This window comes from Apis florea, unplaced genomic scaffold, assembly GCF_048593485.1.
Source record: "Apis florea isolate Af1SG1 unplaced genomic scaffold, ASM4859348v1 contig_3367_pilon, whole genome shotgun sequence".
NCBI classification, from domain to species: domain Eukaryota; kingdom Metazoa; phylum Arthropoda; class Insecta; order Hymenoptera; family Apidae; genus Apis; species Apis florea.
In genome coordinates, this window is record NW_028256746.1 from 1,774,684 (window position 1) to 1,796,871 (window position 22,188).

At 38.2% G+C, this 22,188-nt stretch overlaps 1 protein-coding gene across 1 annotated transcript in view; it reads right to left on the reverse strand.

The window, feature by feature from the left end:
- Positions 1–22,188, reverse strand: part of RhoGEF64C (Rho guanine nucleotide exchange factor at 64C) — a 37,466-nt gene that overhangs the window by 8,504 nt on the left and 6,774 nt on the right. The window contains exons 2-3 of the mRNA XM_031917674.2: positions 10,634–10,851; positions 257–659 (exon numbers count right to left, since the gene is read on the reverse strand). Coding sequence (XP_031773534.2) covers positions 257–659; positions 10,634–10,753 — 523 coding nt within the window. The 5' untranslated portion in view covers positions 10,754–10,851. The remainder of the gene's footprint in view (positions 1–256; positions 660–10,633; positions 10,852–22,188) is intronic.

Genomic DNA, 22,188 nt, shown 5'->3' on the forward strand with positions numbered 1-22,188 from the left:
TCGAGTCACGCTTGAAAGAAATTTCGTGGCAACTGACTTGTTAAAGCAACGCGCTCTAACACCCCGGGACGCTAAACGATCTAAACGATACGAAACGGTGTTAATTGCGTGCGTCTTTTTTCCCCTTACTCACATTTCCTTCTTCGGAGGCACGACGAAGGCGAGAAGAGAGCGAAAGAAAAGGATTAAAAAATTTTCCGCGTTGAATTCTCTCGATCGTATCATATATCTCGGATCGAAAAGCGAGAAAACTTACCCGCGAGGCTGGGCCTCGACCTCGAGGAGATCGGCGGTAGCCGACATGTTCCTCCTAAAGGTACACCAGCCAATCGGTGACCACCGCACTTGCGGCAATTGCCGAGCTTCCGCGTCGTTCCGGCGAGAAATTCCGGACAGGAACATACTACCAATACTGGTGCTCCCGGGGGTGGCGGGGGCGGGGGTGTCATGAAGCCTCGTGGCTCGTGACCAGGCCTCGAAGACCGAACCGTACCGTACAGCCATCGATCCCCGTAGATCATTTGACGCGAAATCCCGCTCCCGCCGCTTATCGTCCCCCACCCCTTGCCCTGGGGGTCATCCGCGGTTGCCTGGCTCTGCCGCGACAACCCGAGCCTCACGCTCCACGATTTCTTCCCCTTGCTCAGCGTATCGTAATTCTGAAAACAAGCACGAGTGTCAAACTTATTATTCCGACATTATTTCGAATCGAGGTTTTCATGATGCAAGATTTAAGATTGAGAACACGATCGTTATACACGGATTTATTCGTAACGCGTTTTCGCATCGATTTTTCTTTTTTTTTTCTAGAAACGATTTTTGGACGCTTTGAAACGAGAAGAAAATAAATGCTGTATCGATTGCTCGATCGTGATTGCAATCCGTTTTCGCTCGTGATAAATTCCCTCGCGGTGATTATTGTTTTCTCTTCCGCGGTCGCGGTAAAAGTGATTGATGCGTTTCTGCAACCATGGTCGAAGCATAATGCGACTTGCGTTCTCTAAGGAATTCCACGATTCCATCCATTGTGTTGACGTGGTATACGGTACGATGGGTTCGTAATTTGTTGATTTTTTTTTTTTGCATTATATATGTATATATATATATATATGCTACACATAATTTTTATCGATCGATGTTTAACGACTCGAATATTTTTTTTACAAACATTCGATTTCTCATTCATTCGTCGAGTTATTAAATAATCTAACGTTTGATTCATCGACTTCGATGCTCGAAGCATCGTTTAAGGCAGCAACATTTTAAATACGAGCAGTAATATTAGATGCATTATTACATCACGAGTGTCAACGTGTTGGTAATTAGCATAATGTTACCGCAATATCAAACGTTCACGAACGTTGTACCAGTATTCCGACTGGGCATCGGAATACATAAGAAAACAAGGTTTGCTTAGATATTAACATATATGTAGATTGAGCAATACACGACTGGTACAGCGTATACCGGTTTTCTTCTCGGTTCGAAAAAAAAGTAGCGAGGTAATTATTTTTTTTTCTTTTCCTTTTTTACATAAACATTTTTATATAAAGCAAAAATAGGTATGAGTGTTTTTTTTAAAAACGTCGTTACGTCGAGATATTTTTACGACATTGCGACTCGCTCGCTTAGGATTTTAATCCTAAGAAGCAGAATATTGAAATTGAAAAAGATTTTTCAACTCTATTTATAGAAATACGTTCGAGGCGAGTCCATTGTTCCTTTTTTAAGTTCGCGATTGTCTCGCAAATTGTTAACTCGCTTTAAATTTGTTACATGCCCTCTTGTCGTCGAATTAATATTCGTCACGCGAGTTTATCGCGAATAATTACAGTTGTTTATTATTGTTATTCGAAAAGGTGAATGTGTACGTGATGCTTTCGTTTTCAACAGGATATCCTGACTTAATAAACGGAATTTTCAATGAGTTACGTTACGTTACCGCGCCTCGATAAGTTAACACTTTCAATCTTGTGCGCGCGCGTGTCTGTATAAAGGCTTCCGGAAACTTTCGATCTCGTTGCCAAAAAAAAAAAAAAAAAAAAAAAAAGGATCGAAAGTGAAAAATATAATTACAATTCTATTTTCTCTTAACTTAGATCCTCTTCCCTCCAAAAAAGTTCAATCTCCTTCGATTATTACCACAAATTTTATCGAGATAAAATTCCTCCTTACGTTTGACTCGAAGTCGGTTTCAACGACTTTTTAAAGTAAAATAAAAATTATTTCCTCGAGAAAGAAAGAAAGAAAAAAAATGATAATCATAAACTTGCTTTTATTTGTTTATTTATTTTTTGACGTCAGATCGTAAGCGTGAATCACAAAGATATACGTACTTATACACACATACGTATAAAATCCTGAAATTATTATCCCTCAACGACCACCGGCAAAGAATAAAAGTAACAACCGTGACATCGAGAACATAAACGCGCAACACTTCATAGTTAAAATAAATTTCGAGTTCGTTTACTTATTTCATATATCACCAGCTATAAATAATAAAACGGCCGAAAGTATTTATCTGTTTTCGTATGGTGAGTGAGAACGCGACAGAGAGAGAGAGAGAGAGAGAGAGAGAGAGAGAGAGAGAGAGAGAGAGAGAGAGAGAGAGAGGAAAAAAGGAAATCGAAGGAGAAAAAGAAAACGATGGAACAACAGGTTTCAGCGAAAGTAAATGACGGTAGGAATCGTTCGAGATCGCATTTTAAATTTGTTTTCCCCTTTGGTGAAACTGCTTCGATCGAGGGGGGTCACGGCTCGTTTTAGGCTCGTGTCTCCGAGAGAAGGAAGAGATGGAGGAGGATGGATATCGGTGGACAGACGAGGCAAACATCTTTTTTTTTTTTTTCTTTTTTTTTCTGCAGAAAAGAGGAATTTCGACTCGTAAAAAATTCTATTTATAGGGATAACGCAAAGAAATGGGAGGAAAGAGGATCGAAAAATATTTCGACCAGACCTCCGCCTGGTTTTTCTGGTTTTCACGCCGCCAAAAGCTACTTGTAGTTTTTAGAAGTAACAGAAAAATCTATCTGCCTGTCTATCTATGCGAAGTGGTGTACATTTGCCAACTGGTTTCGTTGGAAAAATTGAAAATATTCGATCGGTTAATGTTGACACGTCGAACGAAATCTTATAATTTTTTTCGATTCGTTCGATCGAAAGGAATTTTTTCAAACGAAACAACAAGGAAACGAGGTTTCATCTCAAAGCACTAGGAGCGATATCACGAGTGTAATTAACACGAGAGTTACTTGGAAAGCGAAAGCTTAATTGAAACCAGGAAACTCACAAAGCAATAGTCTCTCCGCCATTGTTTCTGGGAAGGAAAAGAAAAAAAAAAAAAAAAGAAATATTAAGGTGGGATTCGCGTGCACGTGATGCGCGTGTTCGAAGGTTAGACAGCAATCTACGATCTTTCAGGAAAATACGCGAAATTACACGAAATTACGCTTGTTCGCCCTTCGACGTTAATCGTGGAAAACTAACGAACGAATGAATCGACCGATTGTGCAATTTTGAAATTTTCTCCAACTCGATTGTGTTCATAATATAATATTTACTTGCTAACTTGTACGGTCATTTACGATTCTCGAATTTAATTTGCGCAATTGCGATACAAAACTTTAAAATCGCAGAAATTGAGAAACTGAAATTCATATTTTTCATATTTTCGTTCTTGGAGGCACGTGTCGAAGACTCGACAACCGGCAGCTGCCCGTTGCAATTTGTCTTACCTCGTCAAAGATGCTTCTTACGTCTGCCTTTCGAACAGCGGCCTTGAGATGCCGTTTAAATTATTATTCCAAGAATATTCTTACGGAAATGAATTCTCAAAGTTTTCCCTTTTGTCGAAACGAAAAATCCACTCCTCCCCCGCCTTCCTCCCTTTCAAGCCGATATTTTCTCTCCTCTAAATTTGGAATCACGCGTGGGCAATCCAATTACAACGAACGAAACGTTTTCACGATTTCCTTCGCCGACGTATCGAACCATCGACGGCGAGCATGAGAAACGTTAAACAACGAACGATCGTACGCGATAAATTGCTTCCTTCGTCCTGGGAGGGGCGCTTGTTCCCAGATTTATCGGGGAATAAAGTTGGAAATTGGCAACTTCCTCTCTCCTCTCTCTCTCTTTCTGCATCACGAAGGAGGGGAAAAAATGGGTTTCTCGGCGCGGAAAAAGGAGGTTATTTGCATGTTAGAGGCGGATACAGAGGCGATATGACATGGAGGCGCGCGCGCGCGCGAGGGGTCGGAAAATGGAGCAGATAGATAGCCCGAAGGCGAATACTCGATACGCTTTACTTTCTCGAGCCGAGACTTTCGTAAAAGTTCTCGACGGGCTCACGTAAGAGGAGCGGCTCGGTCGGTCGAAAAACAACAAGAAAACCGTACGTATCGCGCGGAGGTACGATAAGTGGTGGCGAGCGCGTGTTTCCAATCGCATCGAGTAGAGAAAACGAGATATCTCGTTTGCAGGTGCAACGAGGGAACGGGTGTGGCCGACGAAATTTCAAGCGAGCGTTTACCCGCCGTCCACTGACATTTGCGCATGAATTTTTTTTTCACTTTTCTCGATGAAATTTTCTTGCCTCGAACGATTGGATGGATTAACCAAATTATCGCGTTTCCTCGCGATAATTCTCGCGTAGGTGGATTTACGTTGTGCAAAGTGTGCGTTTCGATTTCTTATTTTTTGGAAATTGTGCTTTTTTCTTTTTTCTATGCGATCGAAGTTCTCGAGACCTGTGCTGTGTTTATTACGATTTATTCCAATGGTTAAATAATTCAATTGTAATCGTGATTCTTACTTCTTACTTAGAAATTTCGAAAGCGAGGGTAACGAAACGTAAAACGAGTAAAAGTGCGGCATGAATTACAAATAAAGTTGCATTTGAAAGAGCAGTCAGTTTTGAAATTCTGCAACCAGATCTATTAGATTAAACCCACTCTCTGTTACTCGCATTTTATATTTTCTCTCGTCCAGTATACCAGTTTTTCGAGTATTTCGAAAGAGAGAGAGAGAGAGAGAGAGAGAGAGAGAGAGAGAGAGAGAGAGGAGGGAGGGAGGGAGGGAGGAGGGGGAAGTTTTTTAAAAGGAAATAAAACGAAAAACGTAAATGAATTATAATAACGTTTAAACGTTGCAACTATATTTTTATTGTGCATTGCACTCGAGGTTCTACTCGAACAACCTTCGTAATTTCCGCGGTAAACGACGAATGAAAACTATTACACCACAGCCATCCGAGATTACGCTTAATGCTTTTTACACAATTAGTGCCAGTCAAAAGTTGATATTATAGCGGGAATAGAATTTGCCCGCAGCCAGATAATGCTAATTGCAGACAGACGAGGGCGAAAAGTTTTCAAATTGGAGGAGGAAGATTCTCGAATTCTCGTAATTCGCACCACTCTGGCCGATTAAAATAAAAGGGCACGATAAATTTGAATCTTCCTATGATTTTTGACCACGATTCGCAACGCGAGCAAAGAATAGAAAGAACGAAGAAAAGAGAAAATGAGATTATTAAAATTAATTCCTTGCAACTAATTGAGACCGAATATTATACCCAGATTCGTATCAGTTCATCGAGAAAGCGAACCAAGAAAAAAAAAGAAAGAAAAGAAAATCACATAAAAAATATATTCTCGATCTTTGGCATACATGACTTTTACTAAAAAAGAAAAAAAAAAAGGAAAAAAAAAAGTCTATCGAAGAGAAGGGGACGAATCAAAAGTCGACCACGAATGACATAAAAGGCAAAAGTCCACTTTCCCCCGATGGCCAAGGCTCGAGATCAAGATGACCTCAAGAGATGGGCATCTTCTATTCGCGTGACTCCTCCTCCTCCTCCTCTCTCTCTCTCTCTTTTCCTTTTCGCAAGAACCGGCGCAACTCTTCCCGTATCGATTCGTTTCCTTTCCTCCCAACCGTGTTTTGCTCTCGAAACGGATTGCATCTAACCACCGCTCGATTTCGAAACTCTCCTCCCTCCCCCTCCTCCCTTTTTTAAAATCTCCTCTCGAAGGCCATATCTCGTTCGAAGGGGAGCCTAGAGAGCAGGAGGAGGAAATTTTGCAACGTTCGGATCGAGGAATCATCGTGTGCCAGGGGAGATAATCGAAACGATTCGCGCTACTATATTTAGAGTGTGACTCTCTGAATGTTTTTCCACAACCGCGTAGGCGAAATCGTGTTCCTTTTGTCCCCGTGTATTTTAACGTCCCGTATCCTTCGACTAAGAATAGTATTTATTTCTTTTTACGACTCCTCTTCTCTCGCGAGAGGAGGATCTCACAAAGGATCTCATTCGATCGTAAAATAAAATTAATTTCCAAACGAGCATTTTCAACGCGACTCGAAAATCCTTTTTCCCCTCCCAAGCCTCCGAGAATATTGGAAATCGATTTTCTTATCGATGCGATAAAAATTCGACGGGACATGGATGGATATCTCGAGATACCCCTTCGAGTATCAAGATGCGATTAATATCGTAATAATCGGGGAGAGGGAGTTAGAAGAGGAAGATGGATCCATCTATATTTCTCCACGCTGGATGCGCAACAAGCTAATTGGCTGGATCAACGATAGAAAAGTGTACGCGTTCGAATTCCTGCACGACGCTTTTCAAATTAGAAATTACAGAGTCGGTTCGCAAGATCGGAAAAGTGGATTCTTACGTCGAGAAATGTATGCACTACTTAGCACGTGTCGATCGGTGAAAAGCGTCGTTCCGGTTACGAATGTCGAGCATAGCGAAATATACGCAAAGCGGGTGTAGCAAATATCTGTGCGATATAAAAAATAGTATAACAGATACGATTCGATTTTATTATATTTAGAATTTGCTAGTTTCGATTTTCTTTGATCGTAATTACCGGTCCAACCGGTGAATCGAGCAAAATATTTTCGATTTTTAAATAGGAAAGGTAAAAATTGCGAGTACAAAGAATGGGACAACTAAATTAAATCCGCCAACGGTAGCCTTATAGCCATATAACCTCAATTCTCAGATACTAACGGCCATAAATTCTAATTAACGAGGACGGAACACGGCACTTCACTTTCAGGCTCGCGCAGCGAACGTCAGAAATCGGGGAAACGGTGGAAGAATCGCGTCATCTAGAGCGTTAAATACATACCCTACAACCGATATTTCAGTTTTTATTTTAATAAAAAGCAAAACGATTGCCGCAGCAAAACGTTACGATAGGATAATTACGATTAGGATAATTTTAAAATTATTAGGGGGAAAAAATATACGTGCAATATATATTTTTGATGCGACGTAAGATGCATTGGATCAGTTGCGATCGAGTTGAAAAAACGCAAAGATAAACGCAGCTGCTGCGTGTATGCAATCGAAGACAGGTGAATATGGGGCGTTATCTGCGAAACGACACGGCGCGTGAACCGGGGTCACGGTGGATGCACCACACAGATGCATCGCGCGCATTGCCTCTATGGCAACCACGGTTGCACAATCCTGCGTTCAGACGATACCGCAATTTGCGAGTGTTCGCCGCCCTCCTCTCCTCGCGTCTCCTTTTTGCCGGATGTGCTCCCTCGGTCTTTTCATAACCGATGTTTTCACCGATTGACGCGAAACCGAAGGAGAGGATTACGATCCTCTCGGATCACGCGATCCTTTCGATAAAATTAACACGCACGGCGTTGCATTTTGCTGTTCTTTTTTTCTCTTTTTTTTTTTCTTTTCGTTTCATTTCGATCGTCGAATAGTATCTATTATTCTTTAATTCGGATAAACAACTCGCGATTATAATAATACGAAGAGATTAAGTTGGTTAAGAAGAAGAAGAAATTTGTTTACAAGTGTTTATCACGAGATCATATAGGAGATTATGGGAGGAAATCCGTGTTTGATAGGAAAAGAGCACGTACTTCTGGGACGCGATATCTCGAAAGTTCTATCGTGGGGCATAGCAATGTGGGCCAAACGCAAAACCGGTTACATAGTCAATAGCCACCGTAGCTGCCAGTGTTTGACGGAGTGCAGAAAGGTGATTATAAGCACGGTGTGTAACGAAGAATCCTATAGCGGATTCACTGTGCCTCGAGGAGAAGAAAGAAGCGTGGAATCGCCAAGTCCGCACGGTTTGCGGAGGAAAAATTAATTTCCTTCCCCACTTTTTTTTTTCTTTCCTTTTTTATCGCAATGAGATTTAAATTCAGAGAGATCCTTCGTTTATTATTTCGAATTGTTATTCGATCGCGCGGAATTCTTTCCTATCACGATCCGTTTGGAAGAAAGAATTTTATTAAAAGATAAAATATTCAAATTACGTGTCTAAATATGCGAAGTGAAAGTACGGCATTTTATTTTATCCGAGCAAGTGATTTTTGTTGACCGGGGGAAATAACTTTACATTTCCGCTTCGAGTAACGCTGAATTTTGCTGCGTATCATAATTTTGATAATTTTTTTGCAAACGTTCTACATCTATCTAATTCCACAGATATACTTTCCCCAATTTTATTTTCCTACATCCTAAATACAACGAGTTTCTACTAATAATAAATCGAATTCGAATTCAAATTTATAAATTTATAAATCGTATTTCGTAAAGTTGGGAAATATCTAGAATTAATAATATTCAATTACGATAATTCTCCACTTTAATATTTTATCGCACTTATCATAATATATACGTATATAACATAATCGAACGTTGCACGTGTTTCGTGTTATAATTTAATCGAAAACGATTGGAAATATAATTTTCCTCGCTTCCTTGCATCGAGTTACCATGCTTTCTAAATTCACAAATATATTTTCATACGCTTAAATACACGCTTAAAGCCAATTACGATTTTCAAGACTGTTGAATTTTATCACTTTATTATTCTATTAAATTTTACTGTTATTGACTTCATATAAATAAACGTCTTGTAAAGGAAGATCATAAATTACCATTTGTTTTTATGGATATTACGATATTCAGATAATTAAACGGTTATTTATCTGTACATGATCGCGCCCGAATTTCGAATTTTACTTCATCTTTCCAAATTTTTGAATCGAATATTTATAAGGAGGAGATTCTTAACGTGACCTTAAAATATACTCGATACTTTTCTTACTCACGAAACGTTCACTGTTAAAAAAAAAAGGGGATCTCGTCACAACCTTCTCCTTCCCTCGAACGAGAGACACTCCTCGTCATTTTCGCGACACTTCTACTATTCGACTCGCTTTTATCGTCGTTGAGGAACACCGAGGACTGAGACACCGAGCGCGAGACACCGTCCAACTCAAGTTCAACAACAACGAGCGAACGAAAACGTATTCGGTGTCGACGGCGAGGTCAGGTTTTAAGGTAAAACCGGAGCCAGCCTTTGTCCACAGAAACTGGACGAATTAAATCGCGTAGTACGCGAGTGCTCTCTTACATCATCGGAAGAGCTGGTTTGTCCTTGCTCGCGCGTTTCGCGTTTCCAAGCCTTTCGATATGGATTCGTCTCGTCGAGACGATCTCCTCGCCACGCGTCTCGTAATCTTATAATATTCTGGAAATTGTGGAAAAATCGTCCCGAGGTTTCTTCGAATTTTTTTTTCTCAATATTTTTTTCAATAGTTATGGAAATATCGAAATATGGAAAGTTTATGGAAAATATAGAAAGATATAAAGAGAATCGTTAATGATTATCCAATTAAAACCAATAATATGAGAGAATATAAAAAGACACGAAGAAAGATGGATCATTGGTTAAATATTAAAAAATTTTTGCGTGCCATCATGATTTTCAACTTCTCGTGAAAAAAGAAAAAAAGGGTCAAATTTTGGATAGGATTAAAAGAATATTTGGAATAGATAATTAATCCAAAATATAATCGAATAAATATGGTTATAGGTTCAAAGTCGTAATAAGTTTGCTTCGACGAGAGGAATCTATAAGGCGATAGGAAAGAAAACTGAATGACACGTGAGACGAGTTATGGAGGCTTGCACACTACTTATACTGCCGCTGTTGCATATATCCTATATATCGTTACGTTACATAAGTAGCCGGTCACGAATTGTAATTATCAGCCGGCTTGTGCGAACTTTCTCCGCACGGTTTTTATCAGAATAAACACGATCTCTTATTGTTAATCCCGTTCTCAGCAATATAAATTCGAGATACGTATTCGCTTTAATTTCCAAACACGATTCTCAAACGTACGATTTACGTAATTGTTTTAAAATAACTTAAATTCTTACGTAAAAAAAAAAAAAAAAAAAAAAAACTATTCTTCTAAATATCCACCTACCATTGTGATTTCTTGTAACAACAACGGGTAATCAAATAATACCATATAAAATTTTACGTAAGTTGGCCCAATTATGAGAAGCGAAGACTTTGCAACGATGAAATGAAAAGAGAATAGAAAATTGTTCGAGCGCGTTTCTTTCGGTTAAACGTTTATTAGTTTCCTTTTTAAATTATTCCAAACGAAAAAAGGTTAACAAGAAGAAAAAGTTGTTCACCTCGGAATCTTTTAATAAGAAAAAATCTCTTAATGGATAATATTTTTATTTTTACCTTGCAATCAATATGAAAGTAGTGAAACGCAATAATCTTCTTCTTCGATTGTCTCACATCGCAATAATATTATGACTTACCTTTCCGGAAGTGGGCGAGGGGGATGTTGAGTTTAACCCCTGCTGTAGATGATACATTTTCGGGGTGAGCATGGATGGAGGTGCACCGAGGCTACCCGGGGCGACAGCCACGCTCGTCATGGTCGTTCCCTACGATGGCCGCAGTCCTCGGCTTCTTCGAACCACCTGTCCACGACCTTCTGCGATCTCTGTAATCGGTCATCCTCGTACCGTCACCTCTGAAACCCCGACACACGTTCCGTGAATTCGATTTGTAACGAAACGAATCGAATTATAGTCGGTAAAATTTTCTCCGCGAATATCTTTTTCCTCGCCTTCTAATCATCGCGGAATGTGTACTTTTCACAAGCGTGCGAGAAGTGTGCGTCGTAAGAGTGGCGTGCAAATTCAATTAATGTCGGTGTAATGAAAGGTTTTCATTTTTCAATGAAACGTAAAAACGTGGAAGGAAAACGGTGAAGAGAGATCTCGTGTTATGAATGGAAGAGGAGCGGAGAACGAAAGTTCGTCGTCGCCTCTCTTTTCTTAGGCAATGAAATACCGAAATGCAGATACAGATACGGAAGACGGTAGGACGGTTATAATCCTCGTGATTCAGAGTGGGGAAGTTTTAATTTAAAAGCGTGATTACTTTTCAATTGCTATTATTACGAGAGCAGTTTCTAATATCGAAATTTAAACAACCCCATTCTATGTAGACGTTGCAATTGAAAAATTCCGAATCTTGATTTCCGCTACTTTCCATTTTCTTCTTTTTCCTCTTTCGTCCAATAATGACCATTTAAACTTGGAGGAAATTGAAAAAAATTTCCTAAAAGCGAAGCGTCGAATCGAATACTTCATAACGCCACGATTATCATTTTTTACATCTCTCTGAAAGGAGGAATGGTTGGAACCGTCTCGAGATCGAGCCAACCCCCGACGAATGAAAACGAGAGTCTCCACGCACGTTGCCACGGGTATAGAATCGCACCGAAATGGCGATTCGTTGGGCAATCGTGTTTCGATCGTGTTACGACACCCCGACAATGGTACCGTGTAATTTCACTCTCGCCAGGAGATCGCAATTGCACAATTTTCGTCGCGCCAGACGAGACATTCGGGCGGACCTAGAAAGCGTCTAGGAAATGCTAATTCACCAACACTCTTTGCTGCTCTTACGAACGAAAATTTGCCACTATCCGCGATGAATCAACCTGTTCGCGCTCGACATCAATCCTCGCGATAAATGCGCATAAGTTATCTATTGGAGGGTCGAGAAATCGTAATTTCTGTGTTTTTATTTTTTTACGTCACGATTCTCGAGCTCCTCGTTTTATCAACCCTACATATACGTGTAATATAATTAAATACAATATAATTGTATTCTAGACTCTACCTCGATTGGCAACCTTCTTAAATATAAATACAAAGAGCGCAAAGAGTTAATACACCATTGGTCGAAACCGTTCGTGTAAACGAGGCAAGCGTGTGAATATAGAATATCGAATAATTTTTCTTATTCCTGGAAATTTGATAAAATTAATCGGAATTAAGTTTACGAGAGAGAGAGAGGAAAATAATAGGCTTAGAACGTCGGTAACATAATAGATCCGGAAAGATTGGAAGGAAAGAATTTGAAACTTTTACAATGTAGGTTGACACACCTCTGGTATAAACTATATATATATATATATACTCTCGATACTGTTACCTCGCACGGTTAAGATTCATTATGATGCACCGGCATGCCGCCGGCTGATTTTTATTTAACAATCATCGTGACACGCATTTCATTCCGTTGATCTCATTGTCGATATCTGTCCACGTGGATTTATCTTGTATTTATATTAACCTTCATTCCATATACATGGAATTCCTATTTTTCTTTTCTTTTTTATTACAGAAGAATAATAATGCAATTCAAGAATGAAGTTTTACCTTCACGAAAATATGAATACGTACAGTCGCGCGCGTAAAATTAATCACTTTTTAATCCCACTTTTATATAAGATATAAGATCGGGTATGGAAAACGTGTACACGAATTCTCTATTTTCTTTAGGGATGGAGAATATTTTTCAATATGTTTCGAACTGGATGGTGTGCGCAGTGGAAACGCAACAAGGAAAAATCGAGTGGCGAGGCAAGGCTGTATCCGAGAAAACAAAAGACCCAGGGGGCCGGACGTTGAGATTTTATTTTCACCAAGTATCCATTAAACCAAAGAGAACATGATCTCGTTAAGGTGGTTAACTGACCCGATAACGGTTCTCCAGAGAAACGGTTATCGACACGCGGACACAGAGAAAACGGGAGGATAAAACGTAAAAAAAAGAAAAGGAGAGGAGTAAAAAAGAGTGAAAAGGACCGAAGGAGGAGGCGGGAACAAAGAGAAAACTTCTATTCTATTCTTTTTCATGGGAATCGCACGCTTTCGTTGCGATTTATAAAGTTTTTGCGAAACGATCAAACCAATTTCCGTTATTTCCGTTTCCCCCTCACATGTACACCTACATTATTATCACGTTTCTCTACGTAGGAAAGTGTGAATGCAAATGAAAAGTGTCCGTTCTTCCTGTTGCGCACAGGATAAAACCGATGCTTTCTTTGCAAACTTTATGCAAATAACCATCTCGAATAAAAATCTCGTCCTCTCGAAAAATCTCTTTGTCTTGTATTTCCATTTATTTACTTTCACCGTCGGTGAAAAATACCATTTCCGTATCCTGATGTTATTCAATTTTCCTGATGTTAACTCGATAATAAATGACGCGCGAATACAAAGACGCGGCATTAACGATCAATCAATTAATTAACCCTCGATCGAAATATTGTGACCGAAGCGAAATTTCATGCGTGGAGGAACGTTTCTTCGCAAGAATACCGCGAGACCACGAGGTGGAGAGAATGGTTCGAACCGCAACAAGACGCAAAATAATTTCAGTCTTAATAGCCAATTTTCCCGTCTCGCATTTGCATTTGTCGGGGAAGAGAAAGAAAGAAAGAAAGAAAAAAAAAAAAAACTTGCGGGGAAGCTATCGATTTCGTAAGAAGCGGAGAAATCGGCGGTTGTTTTACGGCTCACCTGGCCGAAACAGTTGAAGATGTTAAAACAATCAAGAAAGATAAACCTGGTACGATTCTGTTTTCATTCAAAAAAAAAAAAAAAGGAGAGGAAGAAGAAGAGGAGGAAAAAGAAGAAGAAAAGAAAGGAGAGGAGAGGAGAGAAAAGCAAAAGAGGAGCGTAAAAAGAGCATAGCGTAAATGTCAGTTTCTTCGTTTCTGTGAATAAGCGTTTGCATCTCGTTAATGATGTTTTTATCGCTCTCATTCTTTTTTAATGGTAGCGCGAAAAAATGCTCAATTAACTCCTCTCTGCGTGAAAGAATTCCCCGGTGGAAACCTCGGCGGATTAACATTGCGTTGTGTGCAAAAATTAAATATTAATCTCATGGATCGGTGTTTTTCAACTCAACGTGAGAATGTTGATATTTGTCGTGAACAATGATAACAACTTGAAATGTAATATATCGGATTATTGTTAATAATAAATGTATATTATTATTGGATATAACGAATTGTCGTTATATTCGTTCAAACAATTGCTTTTCCTAGCGGAATTAATTAACATGTTAACAATTAATTAAGAATGTTAATTTTTGCATGTCATAAGATATAATTACCGATCATTAATTATTCATTTTTATTGTGATTTAAGTATATGCAAAAGGTATGGATTAAACATTTTCTTTAACGTTTTATCCTTCTAATGTATTCTATGTAATGAAAATTCCGTTCACACGATACATTCCTTCGAAATGTACGATTCTTTCGATATTTTAAATCTATTTTAAACGAGAATTGTATGTGTAATTTTCAACAAGTATTAACATAATATTTCGCGTGTATTTATTCGTATATAATTAATATACTGTGATTTTGCTCGTTCTTTTGTATATTATCACGATTAATTTTCGAGGAAGTGTGTACGCTCATTATAAATTCAAAACACACGTTGAGATATCTAAATTAACATCCATTTAAGGATTTATAGAAATTTAAAATACAAATGAAAAAAAAATGGACTTTGCCTCCTTTTCATTATAAGTCAAATTGTTTATAAAGAACACACAGCAATTAATATACAATGTTTATTAGCATTATTAATAATCCATTGTGCAAGTAACGCTGATTCTCTCGGCTGTATGAAAACTTTTCACGTATCGCGTGAACGTAAATTGTAAAATGCTCGAATCAAGATATTTCGTACTTTCACAGGCTCCGTAATTATCGTTCTTTTAAACATGTACTCGACGATTAAATTTACATTCCCGCGTAAAAATGTGTTTCTAGCACGCTTTGCTTTTCTTCTTTGTATTTTTCTATTATCCACAATTTATCGTGCCCGATTGCCTGTCAATTTTAAAAAAATTTACGAATAAAACTACTAAAATTTATTAAAATCTCTCTGCTTACGAAGGATCAAAACGAAATATATGGAATGAAAACGAGCCGATTTCGTATAAAAGAAGAAACGCAAGAACGTATAGGAGAAACCGTTTTCGATTACCACCTTTTTTTTTTTTTTTACCACCAATCGATCCAAGTGCAAACGCACATAATTTCGTTTTTCTCTCGCTTTTACCTCGATACCGAAAGGCTTGGCCGGGAAAGAAACGAACGAGTTCCTTCGTGAAACTCGAACCGTTCTTGCGTCCAGTAGAGGACAAGCTGTTACGTGAACCTGATCGCCTTCTTCCTTCTGCTCTTTCGTCACGTTCTTTCTCTCCTTCGTACGCGATATCAAAGCAAAACCGTGCTATTATCTCTGGGAGAAGCAAATAGCCGTAGAATTATAAACAGTTGTTCATCACACGCATTTCGAGAAAAATGGGACGCAATTTTGTAGAATTTTCCGTACACCGTACGCGAGCATGCGCTTACAACATTCCTAACCTATTTTCACTGTTCGCGAGTATATACTTAGATGGGCATGCCGGACGGACTTTCCTCGCTCTCATGAAAGTAGATTCTCTTTGGGCGTGAGTCGCGTGTGGGGTTTACAACTACACAATTCTGGGGTGAATGGTATAAATCGAACTCGAAAGAGTACAAGACACTTTGCACGCCCACCTTTCCCCGAAACTATTCCATCTACATTGTACATTCAGCGTACAATCGTGCGTAACCTAGCGCTATGATTTTATGCACGAATCGCCCCGAATGTTAATAATCCAGTTAATTTTAACGCTCTTTCTCCCCCTCCTTTTGATCGTATCTGCTCTGCCTTGGAACATTGCTTTCGATCTCTTCCCGTTATTTTCTCATTTATTATTTTTATTTTTATCACTTTCTCAAAGAAAATTTAAATCGATGGAAAACAATATTTCGAATATATAAGAATAAGAATAATGATAAGGAACGATCTGAATTTATTAAGTGTTTCATTCGTAAAACAAAAGTACTCGTACTCTCAAATTACACATCCGACGTAATACCACGTTACACTCTTACGTTATTGCTGGCTCGAGCCTCTAATGTAATATGCAATACCGTAAGGTAAGATACATTTTTCTCGAATAATAGAGCAGGAACATTGCCACGGACACTTCTCTGGACGAATGCGATCCAGTGGTGGAGCAACGATAATGAAAAAAATGCGTTCTTTTCGAACTTACACATCTCACGCGAGTGTTACATACAGTGATTTAAATATATCACGTTACATATAAACTTCTTAGATAGAATACGTGTTAAACAGACGCGTATTCGTGTTCATAATGTAAACCAATAGCACGCAATAATTTAAACGAAGCCTTATTATATCCGATATTTCGAAAGAAAGAGCACGAGTGGATGCATACGAGTGGAATTCTCCATCTTGTTTCATATACGAGTATAAATTATATACGAAGATTACGCGTACGAGGGCAAGAGGTTCGATTAAAAATTACGCAACCCGTGTTTATTGGCCCGCATTATTATAGGAAGGTAAAATTTCTTCGCGCGTATAATGGTAACCTAACCTACTCCCACCTACAATGTAGGTAGACGGCTTTCTTCGATTCAAGAAAGTAGCCTCACTTCGGGGCGTGCATCGCGGATATACATATACATATGTATGTATATGTATACGCGCAAACATTCTTTACGCAAGTTCGATCTCTCCTTTCTTCCCTTTCCTCTCTATTCCTTTCACAGCCGCTCGCGGCCTTTCTTCGATTCCTCTCGTCAAAACACATTTGCATACCATCGATTGGTCAACTGCATTTCGATAACGTATATAGTCAATATTTCATTTGCGTACGTATTTCCTTCTGTTGAACGTAGACAGTACACAACTCGGTGATGAAACTGTGTTTAAAATTCTCTCCTCTCTTTTGTTATATTTGAAATATTTGCCGACTTCCTGTATCGCTCATTGCGTTGAAAAAAGGGAATGGAGCAGGATCGCTCTTTTCAAGATGATTTTTTAAGAAGGATTTATTAAGAGTAATATTTTATAGGTAAGAGGAATTGGAATTGTAATGATTTGTCGATAATCAATTAATTTCTCACGAGATGAAAAATGGATAATTTCCATTCACGTAGAATTACTTTTAACGCATGGTATTCGACAGAACGAGGCATCTTTTTTTTTTTTTATTAAGAAACAAAGTCTTTGCCGTAGAATATATAGCGGTTACTTGTTAACTTTACCCATTCACCGCTTTAACAGTTATAAAATATTAAAAAGCTTATGCATATTTCGTATTCAACAATTCATAGAATTTCAATTCCTTTGAAGGATTGAAATTGAAATTAGCGTTGGAAACTGAACTTTTTTTTTTTTTTTTCTTTTCTTTTTTTCGTCTTTGTCGAATCAAGAGACCAAGAAATCCCATTGTGCATTAGACACGAAATTCCAAGAATGATATTTTAAACGTTTCTCGAACTCGAACAGAAGCATTGTTGAATTAAATTACCGTTTAATTTCTGTTTATATCTTCGCAACCTTTCGAGATATGCGATTAACGAACTCTCGAAACCGGATTTCCTTTGCATTTCCAAGATAAGATCGGATCAAAACTCGGGTCGATCGATTTCCATCTCTTGCTCGTTTCGAACATATCGTCCCAACGTATCCAAATTGACTGCCGAAATAAATTATCGAAATTTCGATTCCGCGTTTACTATGCGTTTATAAAATGGCTTCGAGGAAAAAGATATCCCCGCGAGAATCGGTTCTGTGGCGAATTACGAAACGTCATTAGACGATGACGTGCAAGTTTCGTTTATAAATCTTCTGCCAAACGATATCGCGTTTTTTTTTTACGATCAATCGTATTCCGCTGCGAATTATACTCTCCTGTTTTTACATTCAATGCAAGTGATATCTCGATTCACGTAATCTCTCTCACGTAAAATCATTCTTCTCTAATTTTTTCAATGATTAATGAAAAATGATTTTATGATAGGTTTTATGGTCAGGTTTGAAATTTAATTATATCGGATTTGACGTAATATAGGAACATTCGTTATATCGTTCTTCCTATTTCCTTTCCTTGTTTAATTTTCTTAATATTAATTTTCTTTTTCTGGAAAGAATTGGCGAAGATTAACGAAAGATTATTAGTAAAACTCGTAGGGACATTTGTTGTTGTTACATTCCGTAAGAGAGTCTCGTTTCGAATTCACTTCGTGTGCATCGCGAAAGAAGAAATACCACTACTGTCGCGATGAAGTGTTATTTGAAAATATGTATTTACTTTTAAATCAGTTTTAAATCAAAAAAATATTTTTCTCAAATATTTCCATATAAAATATCTTTGCCATATCTCGTACGATGATAAATACGAAACGATGATATATAAAAACGACATACATGGCGAAGATCACGAGAATTTGTAAATTTTTGTACGGCTGATATTTTACGTAAGGCGACGCGTTCTATTTCTTCTTCTAATCGTGTTCCGTAACGCGCTGTAAATAATTACAAGAACAGAAACAGCGAGTGAAAATCGGATTCGAGTTAACTTTCAAGCGTGGCCGAGGAAGGTGAAGCGATCAGGGAGGGAACAAGTTTGCCTGATACACATATACGTTCATTGATGCATTTGTACATTGCGAACGCAAGGTACAACGTAAAGGTAAAATGATACTTTACTTTGGTATTCATAAATATTTCCGAATAGCCGAATGGAAAATATGTAAACGTTATCAACCGTTTAATCAACTATTATATTTTCTATTATTTGTCATTGATAATCGCTATAAGAGAAATTACGTCATCTGTAAATACGTGTCCCTTCTTTTAAACGATTATTATTCTTATTATTACTGTTCTTAACTTTCTTTTCAAAACTGGATGGACTTGTCATGTCAAATATCGATGAAGTGTAATTATCATGTCGCGCAATAAGATGTTTTCTTTTTTGAATAAATATAATTTGTGTGTGTGTGTATATATATATATATATGCAAATAAACATGTCGATGACTCGTGATAGTTACAGCCATCGAACTCAGTCATGCTCCGTTTACTTTGGGTCAACAAGGAGGCCACCTTATGTAGAACTGTTTTTTGCATGACGCGCGCTATTTGCTGATGTAAAACTTTGTAATATAGAAAAAATAGACGATGTATTTTTGTAAAAATATACAAAATCCAAAGTATTCGTCGCGATAGGGGAAAAAAAACCAAAGTTCTCTTTTCGATTCAATCCCAAGTAAAAATATGAATTTGCACGCACACGCATCGTCCAGTTGACTCAAAATTTAACCGAGTTGAATTTGAAATTGCAGAAAACAATTTTATGCTTCCAAATTACGTTATATACAATTATATCAGAAATATTAAAAAAAAGAAAAAAAAAAGGTGGACGATTTAAAATTAGAGAAGAAAATCAATGATTCGTGATGAGGAAAGAAAAATGGAATGAAAAATCATCGTGTTCCGACGATCGTAAAATCACGCTAAAAAGGAAGTTGTGTTAGTCAGACGTTTGATGTGTATTCATCAATGATATGCGAAGATCTTATAGGAATGTCTGGCAATCAGAAAGTGAAGACAATGGCCTCCGCTCGAGCACTGCTCTCTTCCGTGGACAGGGTTAACAGCCTCTACCATCGGGGCTCATTCTTCTCATCGTATACACGTGTTTTACGCGCAAATCGCGGAACACGCCATGCATTTGGTCAGTAGAACGAAATTATAATTCTACGATAATACCGGGTTCATGGTCACCGTGCCAACAAGCTTCCCTGCACATTTTCACGTACAACTCTTTTTTTTTGTCTCAGAATAACGCGTCGACTCGAATAAGATCTGATTAAACAAATTGAAAAAGTTGTTCGCCGTGTCCGAAATCTTAACTGTGGAGCAATAGCGAAATTAAATTAAATCGCATTAATATTTTTACGAACAAACTTTCGCAAAATTCAAATCGAATAAGATATCGCTTGTTATTCCGCTGAGCGTAGGAACAATTTCGTGTTCACGAAACGCGAGATAAACTGCGCGCGATACCTTATTGAGCGGTACAGTTACTTAGGTAGGCGATCTTCTAATCGTTCTGACCTCTATAAAGGAGACAGACAATGGTAAACCAGCTATAATTCACCGCCCGTGAAACCCGTTCCCGACCCGATTGAAAATTCCTTTCCAACCGATATACGCACGCTTACATAAAAGAAATCGAGGTTCATGAACGATATTTCCGCGCGATAATCGTAACAATTGTTACGGCATATGCGCGGCCAATAACAACGTTTCGCGTGCGATTGTCGCGTCGCGTCGAGTCGGTTGGCAGAGTCGTAAAAGGTAAGCGGGAGAATTTGTCCGAGAAAAAGAAAAGCGACGGGGCATGCGCGAGGGAAAGAGAGATAGGGAGATGGAGAGAAACACGGGGGAGGGGATGAGATGGAGAAAGAGGGAAAGGGACGGAGAGATAGAGGCAGGAAGAAAGTAGATGTTTCCTTTCTCGATAGCGAGAATTCAAACCGGTCGCCCATCGCGTTTCCAAGTTTTTGCTTCGAAGCGTTTGCCGCGACGAAGCAACGGTTCATCGACGAAGCACCGGGCTAAACGGGTCATCTCCATTTGTCTTTGCCTCGTATCGTTCAATTCGTCCCGAGTTGCGCATTCCACGTGAATTACAGCTTGATATGCGCCGCTTTATCGCTCCATTCCTGAACCGATAAAATATTTTCCGAATCAATGGGTTTGGAATACGCGAATGAAAGGTAAATTGATCGGTCAAGTTTAGCATAGCAACCGGTCGAACGGTTGACGCCATCGATGAATAAATTGAGAAGAAGATTCGAGGAGATGAAATTCTCTATACATTGTGTATTCGAACGAGATTAATTCAATTACAAGGAAGATACTAAATCGATTAATTTGCAGTTGATACGATTCGTATCGAGTGTATACGAAGTAATTTAATTCGAACGAGTTGCATGTCGTTTACTGTAAGATCGGTAGCAGCGCGTCCAGATTCAGTGCTAATTACCTAACCTGTGAATAGAAGAAGAAACATTGCGACTTCGTGTTACGGGACTTCTCCATCTCGTGTTTTCGTAGAAACTACGTGTTTATGCGTCTATACGATCGTAGGAAAAATTTTCACGATGAAACGTACAAGAAAGCTTCATAAATCAAAATCTTAAATTGTAATTTAATTTGAAACTACCATTTCAATTCGTCTTATTTGCAAATTGATATCTTAGCCATACTTTATGATCCTAAGTTGTAATTACTCTTTCCCTCTCTTAATTCCATTAAAAACAAACGGTACTGTTATTTGTGTTACGAGAACATTAAATATTTAAAAGTTTATTCCATTATTTTCATTCGACTCTAACGATTAATTTATATATATATATAACCTAAAAAAAAAAAAAAAAAAATTTCATTCGAAGATTGATCGAGAAACCGAGGAAAAATAATCTTACTCGCTTTAGAAAGATTAAACTCGCGTTGAAATAGGTCTATCCGGCTCATGGCCTCGGTAAATGCAACAGCGAGTAGTCGAGACGAACCGAAACTGTTGCCTTTGTATTTCTTTTTCGTGAGTAGGTTAGCCTCGCGTTAAGAACATGGTGGCATTCGACTATTTACCTGCCCATTGACACACTTCGAAGGTGTGGCGTAACGCGGACAAACGCTTAAATTACTGCATCGATTTCAAACTTCAACTTGTGTGAAATTCAACAACAAGAACGAGCAGGGAATAGAATAATTTTGGATAAAATTATCGGTGAAAAAATTGATAAATAAATAAATAAATTTTACGCGTTCATTTTAACGACATCTGTGACTGATTTTCTCGATCGAAATCATCTGATCAATCCCGTTCTGGATAATGTAACTTTGAGTTTTTACCATTTTTACCATTTTTTTTTTTTATACCGCGATGGTTGACGAATCGATGAATTCTCTTCTCAAAGAAGCTATTAAAATTTTAATAGATGTACACTTTATTTATTACTAACTTATTATTTGCAATCGTAATTTTTAGTTTCTTCTATTTAAATCCGTTTTTAAAATTTTAATTGACGAGGTTGTTTAATAACAACGATTTAGCAACAATT